We start from the raw sequence: 20,421 nt of genomic DNA, 5'->3' as shown, positions 1-20,421 counted from the left end.
AAGCAAATTAGATGTTTCACATTTTGTTTCACTAAATCTAGTCACTAAATCTGCATGCAAATTGACTAGAAGACATTGATAACAATGAATTTACCGTTAAAAATTATTTTACAAACTATCAGCCCTCAAACATTTACGTTTTTTAGATTTTAATTGTGCTGAGTTTTACCTATGCCAAACCTGACTGAATAACGATCCCGAATGAAAAATGAACTGAACCGAAAATGGAGATTTTACACCATATATAAAACCGAGAAAAAATACTGTGGTGAATTGATACCGCTGTGAACCGTTTCACCCCTAGATATTATCATATCTTTTAAAATTTACATTTTATGGGTACCTTCTCCCCAAATATTAACAATCTCCTTAAATACTGAAATTGAAAACTTTTTATTACAAATTATCTTTCTCAAAACACACATCAAGGAAATCATGTCCAGAAACTAAATTAAATTTCAACAATCGATTTGCCCTCAGATATACATGTACAATTGATTTGAGTGGCAAGTGAAAAGGGGGAAAACTCTTATTCATGACAGAGCTACATGTTTAGCATAGTAAGAGAGAAACTGAATTCCAGAAAAGAGGGTCATTACTGTGATCGTGTATGAAAGTACAGTTGAAAATTTATTTTACAGGTTAGTGCAACAGATAAGGATACCTCTAGGCAAACCAACTTTAGATATAGTCTGAATACTGAGTATCAGGATACATTTCAAATTCATCCAACAACAGGAGTGATAACGCTACACAAATCTCTGGACCGAGACCTCCCTTATGGCCATGCAGAGTACCAGTTTAATGTGCTGGTTGTTGATGAGCCCAACACCGAAGGTGCACTGGTGGGGTATGCTTATGTCAAGGTCAAACCCCAAGACATCAATGACAAAGTTCCAGAGTTTACTCGTGACCTTACTGGATTTGTTCCAGAAAATTCTGAAAAGGGTAAGGAAATATGTAAATTTTATATTTTTAAAGGACTCTGTAAATATACAGTATATGTATAATAATGTGAAATTTGAATGTTTTAAACCTTTATTTAATAATTTGCACAGAAAAATACTTTTAATCATTTTATAAATTATACTTCAAATCTACGAGAATAACAAATTGCTTAGCAGTTAAGACTTTTCTTTCCAGGTAAAATTGTGATGACAGTAAGAGCCATAGATTATGACTTGGGAGAAAATGGCACAGTATACTACACACTGGGGAATAATAGGCCAGCAGATCCAAAAACAGGGGACAGTTTGTTTGTGATAGACAGCATCACAGGACTGGTCAGATCCAACACAAACACCCTAGACAGAGAAAAGGTGGACCAGTACATACTGCCTGTCATAGCCACAGACCGAGGAAAAGTTCCGCTCAGCAGCACCGCCTCTCTCACAATTCAAATCACAGACAAAAATGATGAAAGGCCAAGGTTCAACAAAAAGATTTACAGAGCCACCCTGCCGGAGAGCCAGACTTCAGGGTTGATAATCACAGTGGCTGCCACTGATGACGATATTGGGAACAATTCTAAAATTACTTACTCCCTGAAAAGTGATCTCAACTTCTTCTCCATCAGTAGCCTGCCTTCCAATAAAGGGGCCCTCAATGTCTATAAAGTAAATACATTGTGTTTTTCAAGATGCTTATGAATTGGAAAAGTAAGATCTGTGCATAGTTAGATTGTTGTCATGTTTTTGCTTAAATTTGTGCTTCTTACAGTGTTAAATATGAAAGAATAACAAAGAGCAGACAGATTATTTAAAATACAATAGGAAAACTTTTATGTAGAGACTTAAGCAAGTCTTACACAACTCTAAGGATAATATTCAATGATACTTTTGCTATTATACATGTACAGCTGTATAGTTTTGTAAATTTACTTTAACTTATGATGAAGCTGTTCGCAGCTATTGTCAGCAGTAAGATGTCAGTTGATAATAATATGTATACATGTATACATAATATAAGATGAACAATAAAAAAAATCATAGTGAGAATAAGGGTTACCAATCCATGTTGTCATTTCAGCCTGTGGATTATGAGGACCCCAAACAGCGGTTCTTCAATCTTACCATCCGTGCCAGAGATAATAACCCCCTCCATTATGACGAGGCTTACATAGAAATCACAGTCACAGATGCCAATGATGAAGCACCTAGGTTTACAGAGCCAGTTAAAACTGACCATTTTCCTGAGAATATTCCAGAGAAATTCCTGCTCTACACCTTCACAGCCACTGATAATGATAGCTATCCCAATAATGAGTTCTTGTAAGTCTCTGTTGTTAAAATTATATTGTTCATTAGTACATTAATAGTACATTTTTAAATTCTTAGAGGTTGAATTTATATACATGTTTAACAATTTTAGATATCTAAAAGATTTCTTTTAAAAGCCCACATAAAGTCTTTCTGGTAAGGCTGAGTAAAATTGATATTACGGTTCTCAGGCCAATTTTTTTTATTAAAATAGATGCAGGTGGGAGGCTTTTTAAAAATCTTTTTATTGGCGATAAATGAAATGCAGGAGGCATTTTTTTATTCCAGAATTTTTTATAACTATCACTGAAAACTCTTCATACATGTAGTTGTACTGGAGTCATCCTGTAGATATATTTTAAAATATCTCATAAAATTACCACATACATGTACAGTGTATATGCATAATTTTCATTTTTCGCAAAGAAAGTGTCCATGTTGAATGGCTGTCAGTGTCAATGTTTATACCAAATGGCTACCGGGAATGAAAATTGAGTGCAAAACTACAAGAAAATGAGGGCAGAATTTTTTTTCCTGGATTGGTCTCTACATTACCAACTTTTTATTTTGTTGAAAGTACGATAAATATTGCAATGTGGCTTCCTCAAAATGAATGCGCACAGGCCCAAGAACAATAATTTCAATTTTATGTAGCCTAAAAATAAAATTCTGGAGGGGAGCCACTGAATTTAGACCTTTACCTTTTTTATTTTCATGAAATGCTCTCTTCCATGGCACATGTATGTAAAAAAAAAAAAAATTTAAGTAGGATTACTTGCATTATTCTCTTAAAATGTTCATTCTCTTCATATTTTTCATGTCCATTTTCAGTTTTCAAATTCGAGAGCATTCAGACAGATTTTATGTGGAACAGGAAGGCAATCTAGCCCATGTAAAAATTCAAGCAGGTTTGGATGGTCAAACACTGGACAGAGAAACAAAAGACCAGTACAACATCCAGGTCTTGGCTATTGACAAAGGTAAGTAACTTTGATGCTGGAAGTTTGTTCAGTTCTAGAATAGAGGCATTTTCAGCTTAAATTAACAAGCATTATTACTGAAAAATATTTTTTCAGGCAGTCCACCAAAGACAGGTTCTGCCACTTTAAGGATAAAGGTCACAGATATTAATGATAATCCTCCAACCTTTGCTGAGAACTACCGACCCATTGTGATGGAGGAGACTGATCCCATTGTAACAGTGGGAACTTTCAGTGCTATGGACCCAGACACTCTTAATTATGGTCCTCCATTTGTTTTTGAGCTTCCACCATGTGAAGAGAACCCTACTTGTCATAATGGGGATCAGAACTTTTCTCTCATTTATGATCCAAGTAAGCTTGAGTTGTCAGTCTTGTAAAATCATCACTTTTCAAGGTTTTTTTTAGTATTCAGTGTCAGACTAGCTTCTACATGTAATTGTTTTTCATTTCAAGGTACCATTAAAATTTTGCACGTGTTATACCTCTTTAGAATTTTGGATGTTGCATTAGTCATCATACAGCCTAAGTTACTTGGAACTTCATCAGATAGTCTAAGTAACTGAAACTTGTTGTTTTGTGGCTGGATAAATTTTAAAATTTGTTCTTGTTTCAGATGGTGCAAAGGGAAATGGAACTTGTACAGTATTTGCAAACAAAAGATTCCTTCGAGAGCAAAAGAAGTTTTACCACCTGCCCATCATCATGAAGGACATGGGTGGGAGGGGCAAGCATATGAGTGGCACCAGTACACTCACTATTGAGATTGGAGATAAAAATAATAATCAGCATGTGGATGGGTTCAAGGAAATCTTTGTGTACAACTACAGAGGTAAAATAGAGTAAAAATTTCCTTACACAACATGTAGTCTCATCAGAAAGTTGAAATAGAATTAGAAAGTATAGTATGTGTTCTATAATTTGACTTTTCAGTAGGGAAAGTTTAATACAATGTACCAAGTTACTTTTAATTTTAACATTTTTTCCTTCAGGTATGTTTGGAGATGTTGAAATTGGGCGAGCTAATGCGAACGACCCTGATGACTGGGATTATGTAGATAAACACTACACCATGATCAGTCGAAATGGGATGGAAAAATTCTTCAAGTAAGACAATGATTTATTCCATATAATTGTATGGCTACCAGTTGCTGTCTTTTTCAAATTGACTTTGAGAAATCACTGTATACATGTAGTTCCATGATTGATTCCTAAGTTGCTTCACAGAATCTCAATAAAAAGTGGTATCTTTTTCAGTGTCAGTAAAATAAATGGGACCATTACAATGAAGAGAGGAGTTCCTGCTGGTATATTTGAATTCAAAGTGGAAGTTCATGATTTTAAAGTGTTTACGAAGATAAATGCTACAGCCACTATTAAGGTCGTTATCAAGGAGATATCGGAGGAGGCAGTATATAAGTCAGGATCTGTCAGACTAGCAGGTAAGGATGAATGGACTTTGTTATTAGGAAGAGTTGGTGTAGTTTTACTAGTTTACTTCTCTGGTAATTTCTCAAAAAAGTGCAAGTAAATGTGATATATGTCATATTTCTTTATCTTGTTTGTATAATGTAGGAGTATGTTATTGATCAGGACCAATAAAACGTGTATTCTGACTCAGAGTTCATGTATATATTTTATGTGCAATATCCTTTCCTGTAGACTTCCTTAGCTAAAATTATGATAAGAAAATATTAAAATTCATGATTTTTTTCATATTTCAAATCCAGTTTGCTTTTCATTCTTCAGGAATTACAGCTGAGGAGTTTGTTGAAATACCTAATGACATGTCAGGCCAGAGTCATTATGATAAATTCCGCAAACTTCTGGCTGAGAAGTTGAGGGTGGCCATTTCCTATGTTGAGATCTTTAGTGTGATGAAGAATGGTCCATATGTTGATGTTAGATATGCAGCACATGGGTCTCCATGGTATCCAGCCAACAAACTGGATGGCATCATAGCCACAAATAAAGATCAGGTAGTTCATACAGCTAGAATTTGATAAGCTTACATATATTGAATTCAGTTTTAGAAGAAGGGTAATTAATGGAGTGGTCCATTTGGCCATCTTGAAAGTTGAATATGCTGAATACTTGTACACTTTGAAAAAGCTTTTGCTGTTCAATAATGCATAAACACATGCTTTCAACATATGCAAAAAAAAAAAAAAGGAATAAAAATGAAAAGAAAATGTTTTGTATGCTTAAGTTAATGATTTATTGTGTGACACAGTTTGCTGCTGCAGCTGGAGGCCAAATTGTTATGGTCAACATTGATGAATGCCAGAAGGAGATCTGTGAAAGTGGGGGATGCTCCAATGTTCTAGTGGTGGATGAGAGGAAACCTAGTGTGGTTAACACTAAGACCCAGTCATTTGTGGGGCTGGGGACCAAGGTAGTAGCAGAGTGTCAATGTAAAGCCAGGGACTTCTCAAGGCCTCTGAAGTGCACTCCAGACTTCTGCTTTAATGGAGGGACCTGTGTTGAGGACAACTGGGGGGATGTAAAGTATGTTAAATTAAATTTCATTTGGATGTAAAGTGCAGTCTGTCTGTACTAAATTTTTGGTCATCAGAATCACTCAGATGAGCTGTTTCTATCTGCTTCCATATGTTTTTGTGTGGTGTCCATTATTTGGCGTTCCATAACTGTTGAAGAGAGCAATAATGTATCTTTTTGTTAAAAATACATGTAAAAAAAGAAAAAGTTTTACAGACTTCTTTGACTTCCTATTTGTAATAAATATGTGGCTGTTGATATGACTCGTATGTTTTAAATAGGTGTGAATGTCTCCCAATGTTTGATGGATTCCGTTGTCAGCAGACAACACACAGTTTCTCTGGAGGATACACACTGTACCCTCCCCTGGCTCAGTGTGAGGAAAGCATCACCAGTATAGAATTTGCCACTCTGAAGGAAAGTGGACTCATCTTCTACAATGGCCCAGTAGACAAGATGAGAAAGGGAGACCCCCAGGATTTCATTGCATTATCACTGATTCAGGGTTATCTTGAATTGATTGTCAATCATGGCACAGGAGCTGTCAGTTTGAGAGTGATGGGTAAAGACAGAGGGGGAATTACCAGAATGCCAGTCTTGAATGATGGTGCATGGCATCACCTCAACATCATCCGGAAAGGAAGGGTCAGTTGTTTGCTTATACTAACAGTTATTTTAATAGTATTTGTATTGTAACGTGATAAAATTGAGGATAGTCAAAATGACATATATCTTATAGTTTTACATATACTGTAATGATGTTAAAGAGTTCATATATTCCCTCCTGTCAGGCAGTCTTTAAAAAAATGTCTGTTGGCCCCCTTCTGACTGACTGACTTAAAATTGCCTTACTCAAAACTTCCAGGAAATAACATTTTTTTTAAAGACTGCCTCGTGTAATGATTTGTAAAATGTACATGTGCTCGTAGGAAGTTACCCTGACAGTGGACCACTGTAGAAATGCTCAGTTTGATACCCATAGTGAAAGCAGAGAAGACCGACGACCTTGTGAGGTCACGGGGTCAACATCAGGTCAAAATAAGTACCTAAATGTCAACCATATGCTTCAGATGGGAGGACGGTATACCACACCTGATTTTCCTCAGGGAATCACTCAAGAAAGATTTGAGGGTTGCATCAGAAATTTGTATCACAATGGAGAGGTATGGAAAAATGACAGATAACTTGCAAGTCAAGTTCCATTTTTTCCAGCTTGCATTTGAAGTGAATTGCAGGTTATGTCACAAACACAAAAAAATTTTAATTGTAATTTTGCATTAGGATTGAAGAACTAACTTGAAAGTACATTTATAATAGTCTTGTCTCAAGAGATTAAAGGAATTGGATGAAAACTTCTGTATGAAATGATTTTTTTTTCAGCTGTATGACTTGTATACCAGTTTAAATCACCCTGGAGAGAATCATGGGAATGGCTGTCCTGCAGAGGAATCAGCCTGTAGCAGCCTGAGCGGTAAGAGATGTGGTGACCACGGAACCTGTCAGATGATAACCCTTGGGGACTCTGAGGTGGAGTGTGTCTGTAAACCAGGGTATCGTCCATCAAAGTCCAATTCTCCCAAATGTACTCGAGGTTTGTATTCAAATTAGATTCTTGTACAGAAAATTGTGAAACATGAAAAACTGTACCTTGTTCTCTGCAAAATCAAAAATGAAAAATGAAAATAAAATTGCAGAGAAAACGAATTCAATACAAATTTAAGCTCTGGAGGACCTAGTTTTTACATGGACTAGTACTTGTGAAAATCATCAATTGTGATAGTTATTGGCACTTTTGAAATGTAAATTTATTGTGTAAAAATCATTTTTTTTAATTTCTTGATATTTTATCTGTGCAAACTTAAATTGCCTTGAACTTTCAGAGACGACAATCAGAAACTATACAGAGAAAGCATACATGACATGGAGTCTGAAAGATAACTTCTTCAATATGCTAAGAAAGGATAAGTTAGACATCCACATTAAATTCCGGACCCGGGATCTTGATGGAGGAGTACTTCTTCATTTGCCATCAAACTCACATGAATACATATCAGTGCAGGTGTGTAATCTTATTTCTAATGCATTATAATTTTCTTATTTTATAAATATCGACAATTAGTTTTTTTTAGTACTAGTCTTCTCAGTTTGAGAAGGTATCCCATGACGAATATTTCTCATATCTTAAGTACAAAATGTATATTTCATTTAATTTAGATCATCAATGGCCATGTTGCTGTCATATACAATTTGAAGGATTATGATAATTCTTTTTCGGAAAATATAATTTCCCTCTCTGAGGCCCCAGCAGCTAATGGCCAATGGCACAGTCTTTCTGTGAAAAGGATTGGGAGATGGTTTCAGCTGAAGATGGACAGTGGAGAAGGGAGGTACTACAATGAAACATGGGGATCAATACAGGATAGTCAATTCTTTGACCTCAAGAGGGATCACATAGTTTCAGGGTCAATGGTGAAGTTTTACCCTATTGCAGATTTCCATAGCAAAGATCTTAGAGAGAGTAAGTTGCATACAATTAAGTAAAATTTATTTCCCTAAATTTTTTGTTTAATTTTCAAAAATATATATGTATTTCAAATGAAGTTGGAGAAGTATAGGTTCCATAACTTATGCGAGTTAGTTAACAGGTTTTCTCCACCTTGAGTTCATAGTCAATAGGCAAGAGGATTGATGAGTATCTATTGACAATTAAAAAGTTACGGAATTACAGTTTGAGAAAAATAGTAACTAATGAGCACACATGAAATCTTTTTCACCCTCTACTGAAATTCTTCAGAAATGCTACTGAACATTATCTGCATGTAACACATACATTACATAGCACAACAGATGTTATGTAACGTGTTAGAGAATCCAAAAAAAAAAAAAGAATCACTGCATGGGAGTGAGTGATGCAACATATAGCAGTAATGAGAGAAATAATAATAACCTAGGCTTGTTTAATTATGAAATATTGAATGATTTTTAGAATATATTATTATTTGATTTCAGTTCTGTATTACTATTTCTATGGTATTAACCAATATACAATATAATTAATTAAAAAAGAACAAGTGTACCGTTGCTAATACACATTATGTGGTTTTTTCCAGCTTGTGTTACTGACATCAGGATTAACAATAAGTGGTTCCCAATGATGATTGAGGAGAATAGCCAGAGTGATGCAGCAGAGGTGGAACTAATATCTGGGGTCAACATGGGTTGTGTACGTGATGATTGTGCCCAGGCCCGCTGTCACACCTTAGGACAGACAATCAAACAAGTCTGTGTTCCTCTTTGGGGAACTCATGACTGCAGGTAGGACTCTTGCTGCGAGACCTCTGTTTTTGAAATGGAAATTGCACTTGGAAATTTGATTGTCTTTTGTTTCATATAAAACAACTTGTCTGCTTGCTACCTCTCACTGGTGCATAAATAAATTCAAATTTCAAATATATTTCTTTTTTTTTTTTGAAATCAGATTTGATTTTAATATGATAGCAATATCTTTTAAGGTGCCCTCCTGGCAGTGAGCCTGGGGTAGGTAGCACATGTCTGGCAATGGATCATTGTCAAGGAATTAATCCTTGTAAAGCAGGAGGTACTTGTATTAACCTGCCTTTCCCTGGGACTTTCCGTTGTCTCTGCCCTAAAGGTTGGATTGGCCCCACATGTAACCAGCAAGCTAGTGCCGTGGAGGAGGTGGTATCAGCAGGGGGCATCAAGATGGAAGTCCTCGTCATCATCATCGTTAGTCTGATAGCTGTCACTTGTAAGTGTTTGATCTTTTTTAGAGGTGCATGTATAATTTATTCATTTCATTAAATGAGAAAAAAAGATTATTTATTTAAAAAAAATGTTTGGTTACTGTTTGAAGAACTGGTAAATTGAGAAAGTATTTGCAGCAAAAACACATATGGAAAAGGCCTGAAAGTCATATTTATGTATTACATGCACAGTAGTGGCTATTGAGTCGCTGAGTACAGAATAATCTCTCCCTTTTCAAAATTAACTTTCATATAATAATTTTGCCAGTAATTGCATTCCTGGTGTTTCTACTGTGGCGGTCACTCAGTAAGCGAGACAAGCGCAAGTCTATCCTTTATGATGACCAGTATGATGACATCAGGGAGAATGTGGTCAACCATGATGAAGAAGGGGCAGGTTAGTGGAATATGTAATCTTTTCCATAGAAAACCTTTATTCTGTATACTTCAAAATACTTAGATTTTATGTGACTTTATTTTTTATGAGCCAATGATATTGGATTTGGTTGCAATATTTTTTCTTTTATCCTCCTTCAGATTACCTACTTCCTTTTCTCATTCATTGGATTTTTTTGGGCAAAAAAAAGGGTGGCAAAATTTTACTAAAGTTGTAGTTATTTAAAGCAATGTACCAGAGACAGTTTGTTTTTATAAGAATTGCAAGATAGGTTTTTTTCCCCAAAAGTTACAGTGTACCTTTTAGATTCATTTTTCTTAGCTCTGCTGTCATTCATCTGTCTGTAACAATGTTTCAAAATGCTGTTTCTTGTACAATCAATTTTTGTCCAATATCAATAAGACTTGGTACACAAGTACACTATAACCAAGATACATAATTCTTTATATCAGTTTCTGATTTCGATAAAGGGTGTTGCCATGTTACTAAAAATAGAAAATTTGTGAAATTCTTTTACTCCTACAGTTTTGTTCCAATTTCAATAAGACTTGGTACACCAGTAAACTATACGAAGTTACATGACAGGGATTTTTTTAGGGTCTCTCTGGGGCCGAAATTCGGCCCCATTCCCAATGCTGAAAAGTGCATGTTTTTCCCAAAATCATACCTAAAAATTCCCAATATGAAAAAAAGTATTAAGTTGTAAATTATTAAAATAAAATAATGACAAAGAGGTGTTTATGTTCTCTATGTGCGATGTACGAGCCATCCGAGGACTTCCGAGTAGTTATTCGGAATACTACGGATGTTTGCATGCATACTTTTTAAAGTGGGATCAATGTTTAAAAATTAATGTCGGGATCGTTATCTAAAAAATAAACGTGCATCATATCAGTCTCTCCAGTTTGCCTAGAACAGTAATTTTCAGGCTGGGTTGAATCACTCTTATTCTTATAAATTGGTCGAACAATACCGATTAACCACTCATCTGGAACAAACCCACTATCAAATGTTATTTTAAAGAACTTCTTACATAAAGATAAAAGAGATGACATCGTATAAATATGTTCATTTACAATGTCATCATACCCTGCAGCTTTGCCATTTTTAAGCTTCTGAACTTCAACAGCCGCTATTATTTCATATCACTAAAGCTGGTGTAAGCCAGCTTCATACTATAAAAAAATAAGAAAAATTATTAAATATTTGACTTTTGCTTTTTTTTTCCTATTTATTTGTATGAAAATATTTTTCCCAATTTCAACCAAATATCGCTATTTTTCCCAATCTTGATAGCCCCGGCCCCTGGAATCAAAGGGTAAAAAAATCCCTGCATGATTCAGTTTCATTGGTTTTTAATATTGACTAACGATATTGCCATTGTTACTAAAAATACTATGGATGTAGAAATCTCTGTGAAATCCTTTCAAAATGCTACACCACCTACAGTTTTGGTTCAATTTTCAAGAAGACTTGGTGCACAAGTATACTACCCAGTATATTAAGATACATATTTCGTGTATCAGTTTTTGATTTTGACAAAGATGCTGCCAATGTTTTGTAAAAACTGAAATTTCTGTGAAATTCATTCAAAATTCTCCTCCTGCTACAGTTTCAGTCCGATTTAAATAAGACTTGGTACACAAGTAGACTATACTAAGATTCACCAAGTACACACCAGTAGAGCTGCATTCTCTTCAGAGACTTCTGGTTTTAAATTTACAGGTGAAGAAGATCAAACCTGTTATGACATCACAAGGCTAAGGAAACCTGATTCTAGTTTTGATAGAGGATATTACTATTCAACATTATCAGCAAAATATAGAAAAGGCAAGTTTCAAAACACTTGGGTGTAACAATAATACAGAAAGAAATCTTAAGCAAAATAATGAATTTTAATCACGTTGTATCTTCTACATGTTCTATAAGTAAGAATATGTGAAAAACTTTAAAAACATTGAATTTCATTACATTATAAACTATGCTTTAATTTGTAGGTGTACCATTAGATAGTCCAGAGGTTGCTGCTTTTATTTCCGACCGTGTCCAGGATGTGAATGAAGACCCTGCTGGACCTCCCCATGATAATGTGATGGTGTTCTCATATGAAGGAGGAAGCAGCACTGCAGGCTCTCTGAGCTCACTCAACACAAACAGTAGTGATAACGATCAAGACTATGATTACCTGAATGATTGGGGACCAAAGTTCTCTAGTCTTGCTGTCATGTACAAAGGGGATGAAGTTGAATGAGAGTAATTAATAGGGATTTTAATGAATATTTTTGTAATTTCTCTTGTGTACCAAAGATTCATGTTCCATGTGTGCACTAGTCAAGAGACATGACTGTCTGATTTCATATACATTTGTCCAAATATCCAGTTTTACAGTTTGAGAGATTTTTTTTGGTCATTGTTTATAATGTAGTGATGAAAACTTGCAGATGCAAAATTTGCTCTAACAATATGGATATGCAATATGATTTTAAAAAATGTCGATTGTTTTTGTCTGAGAAGTCTTGAAATTGGTACTGTGAAGGTGGTTATGCAGTCAAAGTTATAGTCTTGCTCATTGCATTAAGCACAGTTGATCAGCATTAAAGTTTTTATAGTCTATTTTCACACTAGTCTGTTGAAGGTTGTGAGATCTGCTCCCTCATATTTAGAATATCAAAAAACGTTTACATCACTACGCAAATAATTAATCTCATACAGTGTATCATTGTTTGTTTTTTTTCCCACCAAACAACTGTGCCAAAATCATAGTAGCTGATTTTGAAGAAAACCTCTCATATATATGAAACTTTGCTTCTATTTGAGGGATCAGTGAATATTTAGAATTTTGTGATTAGATGCACATTGATGAAATAATAATGTAGGTTTAAGGCAAATCAGGTTAAATTATTTGAAAACATTCCAGTATATGTCCAAATGTTTAAGATACTGTAGTGTTAATTTATTTTTTGTTTCAATGTCAAGAGCTACATGTATTTGTTGTCAGTTTGCACATTGTCAAGTCATTCACAACTCTTGACTATGTTAAAAAGATAAGTCAGTTTTGGGATCTGTGAGCATTTTGCATACTTGTCCATTCTAAGTCTTGAATACAACATGTGTACACAAAACACAAACTTCCTGTATTTAGGGCATTGTCTTGGACTGATTACCAATATAAATGATAATCTTATAAGAACTTTAGTTTTCTGTCACCAAAGCATCATTATAACCAAATACCACCCAGCAATGTTTGAAAAAAAAGAAACACTGCTGGTCAAGAGTGTAATTTTTAATATGTAATGACATATCAAGTGAAGATGAATTTGATTGTCATGTATAACAGTTGTCCTGTGTAAGGACATTTAAAATACTTGATAGTACTAAAGTGATTGCTAAAATATATAAAATGTGTTTGCTGTATTTTTAGTGCAAAGAATGTTGTCATTGCTATTTTAAATGAATGTTCAGTATTAAAACTTGGTCAATGTCAAGTTAGTTTTATCTGCATGTATTTATACATGTACATGTCTATTTGAAGCCATTTTTCCATGTAAAAGTTGTGTCATTTTAGAAATTTTGAATCCATATCCTTTCAATTTGAATGATGTTTCTGTGGTGTCAGTGTTGTATGCATGTTAATATGACAATGTGTGAAGAAAAAATATAATGATTAATAGATGTTATCTTCATGTGAGGTCTTACTGTAACACTCATGTACATATTTACATGTGAACAAAATGTTTCTGTATTATTTGCGTGTAAAACTGCATTTGCCTGAGCATTTCACTTCAGCAAGAGTATTTCACTTCAGCAAGGTGCTTTAAATATATGTAGGTGCAATTTTCTATATGCCAGTTTTCTTTGCCAGTTGTGTAATAAGTATGTGTTGAGTCAAAAATGGTTGTGAGTTGGATATTTTTGAAATTTTGCTTTAATAGTTTACATATGTTTTTTCCCCCTGATTTTCATTTTAGTTTTAGTTTCTTATTTTTGCATGACAGGTTTTTTTTCTGTCCCTCTCTATTGTTATCATTGTTATTTGATCTTTGAATAACTTGCAAATGTCCCTCTATACACTGAAGGAAAAGGGTTTTTTTGACATTGAAAAAATTATAATGTGTAAAGGTGTAAATATTGAGCTTATCTCTTACATTTTCAGCATAGGGTACCTGGCATTTACCACCAGGAAAAACTGTTGTTTACTTAGGTGGGCAAAATAATATAATTGCAAATGAAGTGTTAAATCTATTCACCTTGACTTGTTTTTTTAAAAAAAATGTTATGAATGCTTGAGTTGATTACAAATTAAGTACATGTATAATACACTGTATATTTCAACATATCTTATTCTAGGTCAAAGGGCAGATTACTCTATTTGCATAAAAATACCACAAAATCGGAATTCTTTGTGAAGTGTATAGAGGGCTCTTAATCAAACAAAAAACAAATTAAACAAAACAAAACTGTATTTCTTTTTACATTGACGAGCAGGGTACTATGAGATTAAAAAGTGAATGTAATAACGGTTGTCATATGATTTTTTTTTACTTATTTTTGGGGGCACTGTTGTTATTTTTGTGCAATAGTTTCCTTGTCTCTTTATTTTATTGTTACACTTCTTTTTAGTTGTAATGGCCTTACAGCTTTAGTAGTTTAATTACGTATTCAGATTATAGTGTTGTGAAAAATTAGTTTTTACCATGTTTATCACCATCTTTAATATTTTTTAATGAAGATCTAATTAAAAGAAATGAAAAAATCTATTTATTTAGAGTTTTCTATGGCAGTTTTGATGTTTAGCCTTAGATGTACTTTATGTAGTATATTAGTTGAAATGCCGTGCTCCGCCCAGTAAGCACCCAGGGCACTTTGAATTGGAAAAAAAGGACTGATAAAAAAATATTTTTCTTATTGATAAGTTTAATAATGTAATGTGTTATTTATTGGTACTTCTGAACATCATGCATTGGAAAGTTTTGCAAGCAAGCTTTAGTTGCAGCTGAAGTCAAATAAGAAATGAGAATCAATGATGCATTGAAAATTAATGGCCAAAATCTGAGAGTTGATTAATCCAATCATTTAAACAAAATGATTATCATCCCAAGGTCATGTAACACGATATGTACAGTGCAACATGTATGTAGTTTTTAAAAAAGAACAGTTTCTGCCATCAAAGAGTATCGTGTTTGACATTTTAGTTACATGTTAATTTTCAACCAAAACGAACAAACTGAACTAGGTAAACGGCTAAGCACTGGTTGAACATGTATGCTCTTGATTTCAATCACTGCAACTAGGAAGCAAGTGAGCTTGTGCCTTGCGACAGCTAGGTGTTTGGAAAGTGGGCGCAGTGGCGCTTGTCATCATGCTTATTTGCCAAGGCATACACAGTATTTTTTCAACAATAACAAAAAAATAATACCTTTACAAATAAATACAAATCTCTATTGTGAAAGAACGCATTTATAATTAAAATTGATTTTTTTATTCAAATATAGTTTGTTTTGTGCTATTTTAACAATGCATATTCTGAGACTCAATCCAACATTCCAGGGGCTTTTCCCTAGGGGGAGAGAGGGGGGGGGGGGGCTTCCCTAGCTATTTGAAATTTTTGCCCAGCTACGCCAGCTTATTATTTTCAGAATGGAAGTCACGAAATGGGGCTCTTGTGGGAGCAAGGATGCTAACTGGGAAAAATACAGTAAGCTTCCTTTGTCTTCCCTGGTATCAATCCAGTTGTAAGTCTGTCCACAGCCATTTTGAAATGTTTTGCCAAACATTTCATACTTTGATTGGGGAAATATAGAGAAACATTATGATATTTTTAACAAGCATTTCCCAAAACTACATTGTTATTTTTTTTTCATTGATTTAATTTTTAAAGAATCTGGGGGAATAAGACGAGCCATGTGCCCATGCCCATTTTTCGGCTATGCAAGAACATTTATTGGAAAAAATCTCTCAATTGTTCGAATTTACTTTAGCATTTTAATGTTTACAGTAGTTCTCAAAATGATATTTATATTCTAAACAAGCTAAACAGTTGACTTTCATTTACTGTCACAAGTGTCTAACATGGGTAGGGACTTCTATTAATTAATCTGCATATTGAGTGTTAACACTTATTGTGGAGATATTATAAAAATGTTAACATTGTATATAATGATAGTGGTGATCTAGAAGCGCTTGTAGTAAAAATAAATAAAAACGGGAATAAAAGTATTCAAATATCTATTATAATTTTTATCCGGCATTTTAAATAATTTACTGTAAATGAGTTCATTACTACATATATATATATATATTATTTCCAGTGAAAAATATGTTATTCCTATAGACATTTTTTATAAAGTAAAACAAAATTAACCCCCTCCCCCCAAAATAAAAAAATCATGACTCGAACACTTTCCTCAATAAACGTTCCTTTAAAGAGCTCCTCGCTAACCACTATACCACGTACCCATTTAAATAGCATACAGTTCTCTATATTTAGCAAGCATATTTGGACTTGGAATTTTTTAAGACCACGGTGAAAATTTAAGTAAGTTAACTTAATTTTTTATGTAAAGTGGGTCTTCGTACCAAATTTTTGCAAGTGTAAAAAGCAACATCTTTCCATTGATTTTCATTAATCGTTCTCAAAAAAATGGTACGATGACCCACTCTATTTAAAAAATGTAGTTATCCAATTTATGTCAGTTTTTGTGGAAATTGAGCGTGATGCCATTTTTTTGTGTTAATCAGAATCATTTTCGCTGTTACAGTATTCAGGTTTTGTCAAATTTGTATGCAAATGGTAATTAGCATTACATTAATTCAACAAAAAGTGAAATTTTTTAAAAATGAATTTACTGATTTTTTATCGATCGTTATGTAGGCATATGGCTCGGCTTATCCCCCCAGTTTCTTTCTTTTTTTTTGCACGATATCATAGGGGAAAAAATGTAAAGAATTTATAGTGTTTGTACATGTATGTGCATATTTGTCACCAAAGTTTTGTATAAATGTGTCATTCATAGGAGTTCGTCTTAGAATAATTAAAATTCGATTTTACATTTAAGTCACTTTAAAAGTTCTTTTAAGAAAGAAGTTGACACGCATAGGCAAAAAATGCCCTGTTTTAAAAAAAAACAAATCATCCCTATAGACAGTGTTTATTATGACTTGAGATGTTTTTTTTCTCCTTTTTATGCCCCGCCATGAATATGGCCGGGGCATATAATGTTTGTCATGTCCGCCTTCCGTCCTTCTGTCCTTCCGTCTGTCCTTCCGTCACACTTTGCGTTTAGCTCTGTTCAAAGCTCAGTTTCAAAGAAACTATCCAAGATATTTTTATCAAACTTCATATACTGATAGATATTGATGAGAGCTATTCAACTGCATCAACATTTTTTGACCTTGACCTCACTTTTCTTAAATTAGTGTTTAGCTCAGTTTTAAAGATACCATTCAAGAAAGTGTAATCAAACTTCATATGCTAATTCATACTGATGAAACCTTTTCAACTGCATCAACAATTTTTGACCTTGACCTTTCCTTTGACCTTTGTCCTCACTTTTCATAAATTAGTGTCAAACTTTATATGCTGATACATTCTGTAAGCTATTCAACTGCATCAGTATTTTTTCACCTTGACCTTTCCTTTGACCTTGACCTCACTTTTCTCAATTTGTGTTAAAATGTTGCATTACTAATATACCCTCGGCGGGGCATTCATGTCCTATGGACATATTTCTAGTTTTTTAAAATACCGATGTCGATCTTTGCCTGTACGTTACACCAATATGTAAAATTGATGATTGTGTCGTTTAGAACGATTGTTTCGAACAAAAGTTTAGAAGAATTGCAAAAGGAGAAATGTGATTAGGATCTAACTCTTACGTTTAGACCAAATTTACATACATATGTCTAAAATTTTCAAATTTGTATTTTGAACCAAAAAATGTATTATTTGCAACTTTAAATTAAACTCAAAAGTTGGCCAAGGCACCATTTTGTCTGATAAAGCACCGATGTTTGCATGAATTTTGGCCTAGAAGTTCTTCCGAGCAGGGCTGCCCCTAAATAGAATTATGATATTTTGATAGGTTGTGATCTAAAGAATAATTTATTAAGATACTTTTTTAGGGGCACCAGGCCCTATGGACGAAATTTACAAAGAAAATCCTACAAATTATAAGGAATTCTTTTTTCGACAACCTGGTTTATAGTTCTAGTTCTTGTCTGGGTTATTGCGTTGGAAAGTATACACGTATTGCTTGTATTATCTGAGCTTAATAATATTATATTTAGAATTACATGTACTGAGTCAATATTCTAAATTCAGATCTAAAGTTTTGAAACAGTAGAACTAGATATCTGCAATCCCTCGCAATTCATTTGAATAATTTGTATACATTAATGGCATGTTTTCATTATATCCACGGAAATGTGTTGTAAAATAAACACACATCAAGAAAAGAATTAAGACTATAAACATTACCATTATGTACAATAAAAAATAAAGAAAAATATCAAGTAACATTTCGACATAACAAACTCAAAATGCGCCGACAATAGCATGCTATAGGTTCTTCCTATCTCCACATACTGAAATGAAATAATTTATGAGAAACGAATTAGTACATACATGTAGCCTAAAGTCATTGACCGGAACAGAAATCGACAAGCTTTAAAGACTAAAACCAATCCCGATCCTATAGGTCGGCGCCCCATTTATAACGGAGTGTTCCTTTATAGCACCCCCCCCCCCCGTATTATGGGCCTGGAGAATGGTGAAAAAGGATCATGAGCCACTTTCAGAGTTGACTTACCTATTGACCTAGCATTGGTTAAATTATTTGTAGCATCGTTACCCTGTCTAGTTTCCTTATCTATGGTATGAAAAATCGCAGCAAAACAGTATTCAATTTCAATTTATTTATTGATTCACCAAACATGTTGGCATACAACCATGTTACAAACAAATGAAAAAAATACAGGGTGTTTTCAGATTACTAAAACATATACTAAAGTACATACATACATGCAAGTGTACAAATCAGTGAAGTCAACTACGTTTACAACTTGAAGTTATACATAATCATTATGCAAATAGTATAAACAGTATAATATGGACAGAGATGAACTAATTAATGCATTAAATATATATTATTGTGCTCTATTTTTAGAACGCAATTCAAAACATTCATGTAAAAATTCGCATAGTCTTCTAGAATGAACTGCATTGTCAGGATTACAAAGTACTTTACAATGATTTTCCTTCAACATGTTATCATTTAAATTATAGATGTTCAAAGGGTAATACTTTTTTCGCAAATCTTTATATATAGGACAGTCATATATGAAATGTATTTCATTTTCTAAAACATTTTTACAATAGTGACAAAAACGAGATTCTTTTGGGATACAAGGCTTTGAATATCTGCCTATTTCAATTTCTAAAGGGTGTGCAGAAATTCTCAGTTTTGTTAATTTAGAACGTACAGATTTATTAATTGGAAATTTCAAGTAGTCTTGTAATTCATAGTTCTTTCTAATTTGACTGTAAAATAATAATTTACCACATTTGGTGAATTCAATGTTCTGAAGTTGCAAATTAACATTTTTATGTAGAAATTCTTCAAGTAGCTGCTAAATGTGTTATCAGTGATATCTAATGATGGAAGTTTAAGTTTCTTTTTTAATGTATCAATCTGACTCGGCCAATTATCCTTTACATCATTATTATATAGAATGTCATCTTCTAAGAAAGCAGCAATAAGAATTTGATTTCTAATTCCATCTTTATTATTATAGTTTTTTAGTCTCTTGTAATATTTAAACAAAGAGATGAAAGCTTTGCAACAAATAGGAAGTGTTCCTAGCTCATATTTAATGGCTAAATTTGAAGCTTTTCTCTGTACACCCAAGATGTCTTTAAATATTAAATGCTGTGTCTTTTCAAAAGGTAGTTGATCACAATTAATATTAAAGTCTGAAATCCATATCTCAGAACCATACAAAATGATAGGTTCAATAAGTGAAGAATATAGTTTTAAAAGAGTTTTTACAGATAAGTTATTATGAAATGGTAAAGAGTGTTTCATTGCATAAAAAGATTTATATTCATGTTCAAGATGAACTATTGAATGTTTATAATAAAAACAATGTTGAGCTGTGTCAGGTTTCTTATTTGAGAAAATCATTGCTTTAGTTTTATCAAGGTTAACAGTCAATTTTGATTTTATGCAATATTCTGAGAGACAGTCTATTGAATTTTGGAGACCTTCTTTAGTAGTAGAGAGGAGAATTAAGTCATCTGCAAAGAATAAATGTCCGACATCAATATTCTGTAATTCAGGAGGGTTTGTGTTATAATTAACTAACTGCGAGTAGAAGTCATCAATAAATATATTAAAAAGTGTTGGGGAAAGATTATCTCCTTGTTTAACCCCGCGTGTAGCTATAAAATGTTCACTATAGCAAGATTCATCTTTACAGCAATATTTAGTGTTTGAGTACATATTATTTATAACATTGTAAAATTT

At 33.5% G+C, this 20,421-nt stretch overlaps 1 protein-coding gene across 1 annotated transcript in view; it reads left to right on the top strand.

The window, feature by feature from the left end:
- Positions 1-14,645, top strand: part of LOC133171770 (neural-cadherin-like) — a 34,420-nt gene extending 19,775 nt beyond the window's left edge. Inside the window, exons 16-35 of the mRNA XM_061306569.1 lie at positions 642-948; positions 1,144-1,616; positions 2,029-2,270; positions 3,090-3,238; positions 3,335-3,592; positions 3,855-4,070; positions 4,231-4,345; positions 4,496-4,680; positions 4,988-5,217; positions 5,472-5,746; positions 6,019-6,382; positions 6,667-6,900; positions 7,118-7,328; positions 7,618-7,796; positions 7,952-8,255; positions 8,848-9,052; positions 9,250-9,506; positions 9,770-9,898; positions 11,624-11,728; positions 11,896-14,645. Coding sequence (XP_061162553.1) covers positions 642-948; positions 1,144-1,616; positions 2,029-2,270; positions 3,090-3,238; positions 3,335-3,592; positions 3,855-4,070; positions 4,231-4,345; positions 4,496-4,680; positions 4,988-5,217; positions 5,472-5,746; positions 6,019-6,382; positions 6,667-6,900; positions 7,118-7,328; positions 7,618-7,796; positions 7,952-8,255; positions 8,848-9,052; positions 9,250-9,506; positions 9,770-9,898; positions 11,624-11,728; positions 11,896-12,149 — 4,692 coding nt within the window. The 3' untranslated portion in view covers positions 12,150-14,645. The remainder of the gene's footprint in view (positions 1-641; positions 949-1,143; positions 1,617-2,028; positions 2,271-3,089; positions 3,239-3,334; positions 3,593-3,854; positions 4,071-4,230; positions 4,346-4,495; positions 4,681-4,987; positions 5,218-5,471; positions 5,747-6,018; positions 6,383-6,666; positions 6,901-7,117; positions 7,329-7,617; positions 7,797-7,951; positions 8,256-8,847; positions 9,053-9,249; positions 9,507-9,769; positions 9,899-11,623; positions 11,729-11,895) is intronic.
- The last annotated feature ends 5,776 nt before the right edge of the window (positions 14,646-20,421 follow it).

This window comes from Saccostrea echinata, unplaced genomic scaffold (genome assembly GCF_033153115.1).
Source record: "Saccostrea echinata isolate AGI-Se365-2 ecotype Australia unplaced genomic scaffold, CSIRO_AGI_Sech_v1 ptg000054l, whole genome shotgun sequence".
Classification (NCBI taxonomy): Eukaryota; Metazoa; Mollusca; class Bivalvia; order Ostreida; family Ostreidae; genus Saccostrea; species Saccostrea echinata.
This window is presented reverse-complemented; position numbering and strand designations above follow the sequence as displayed.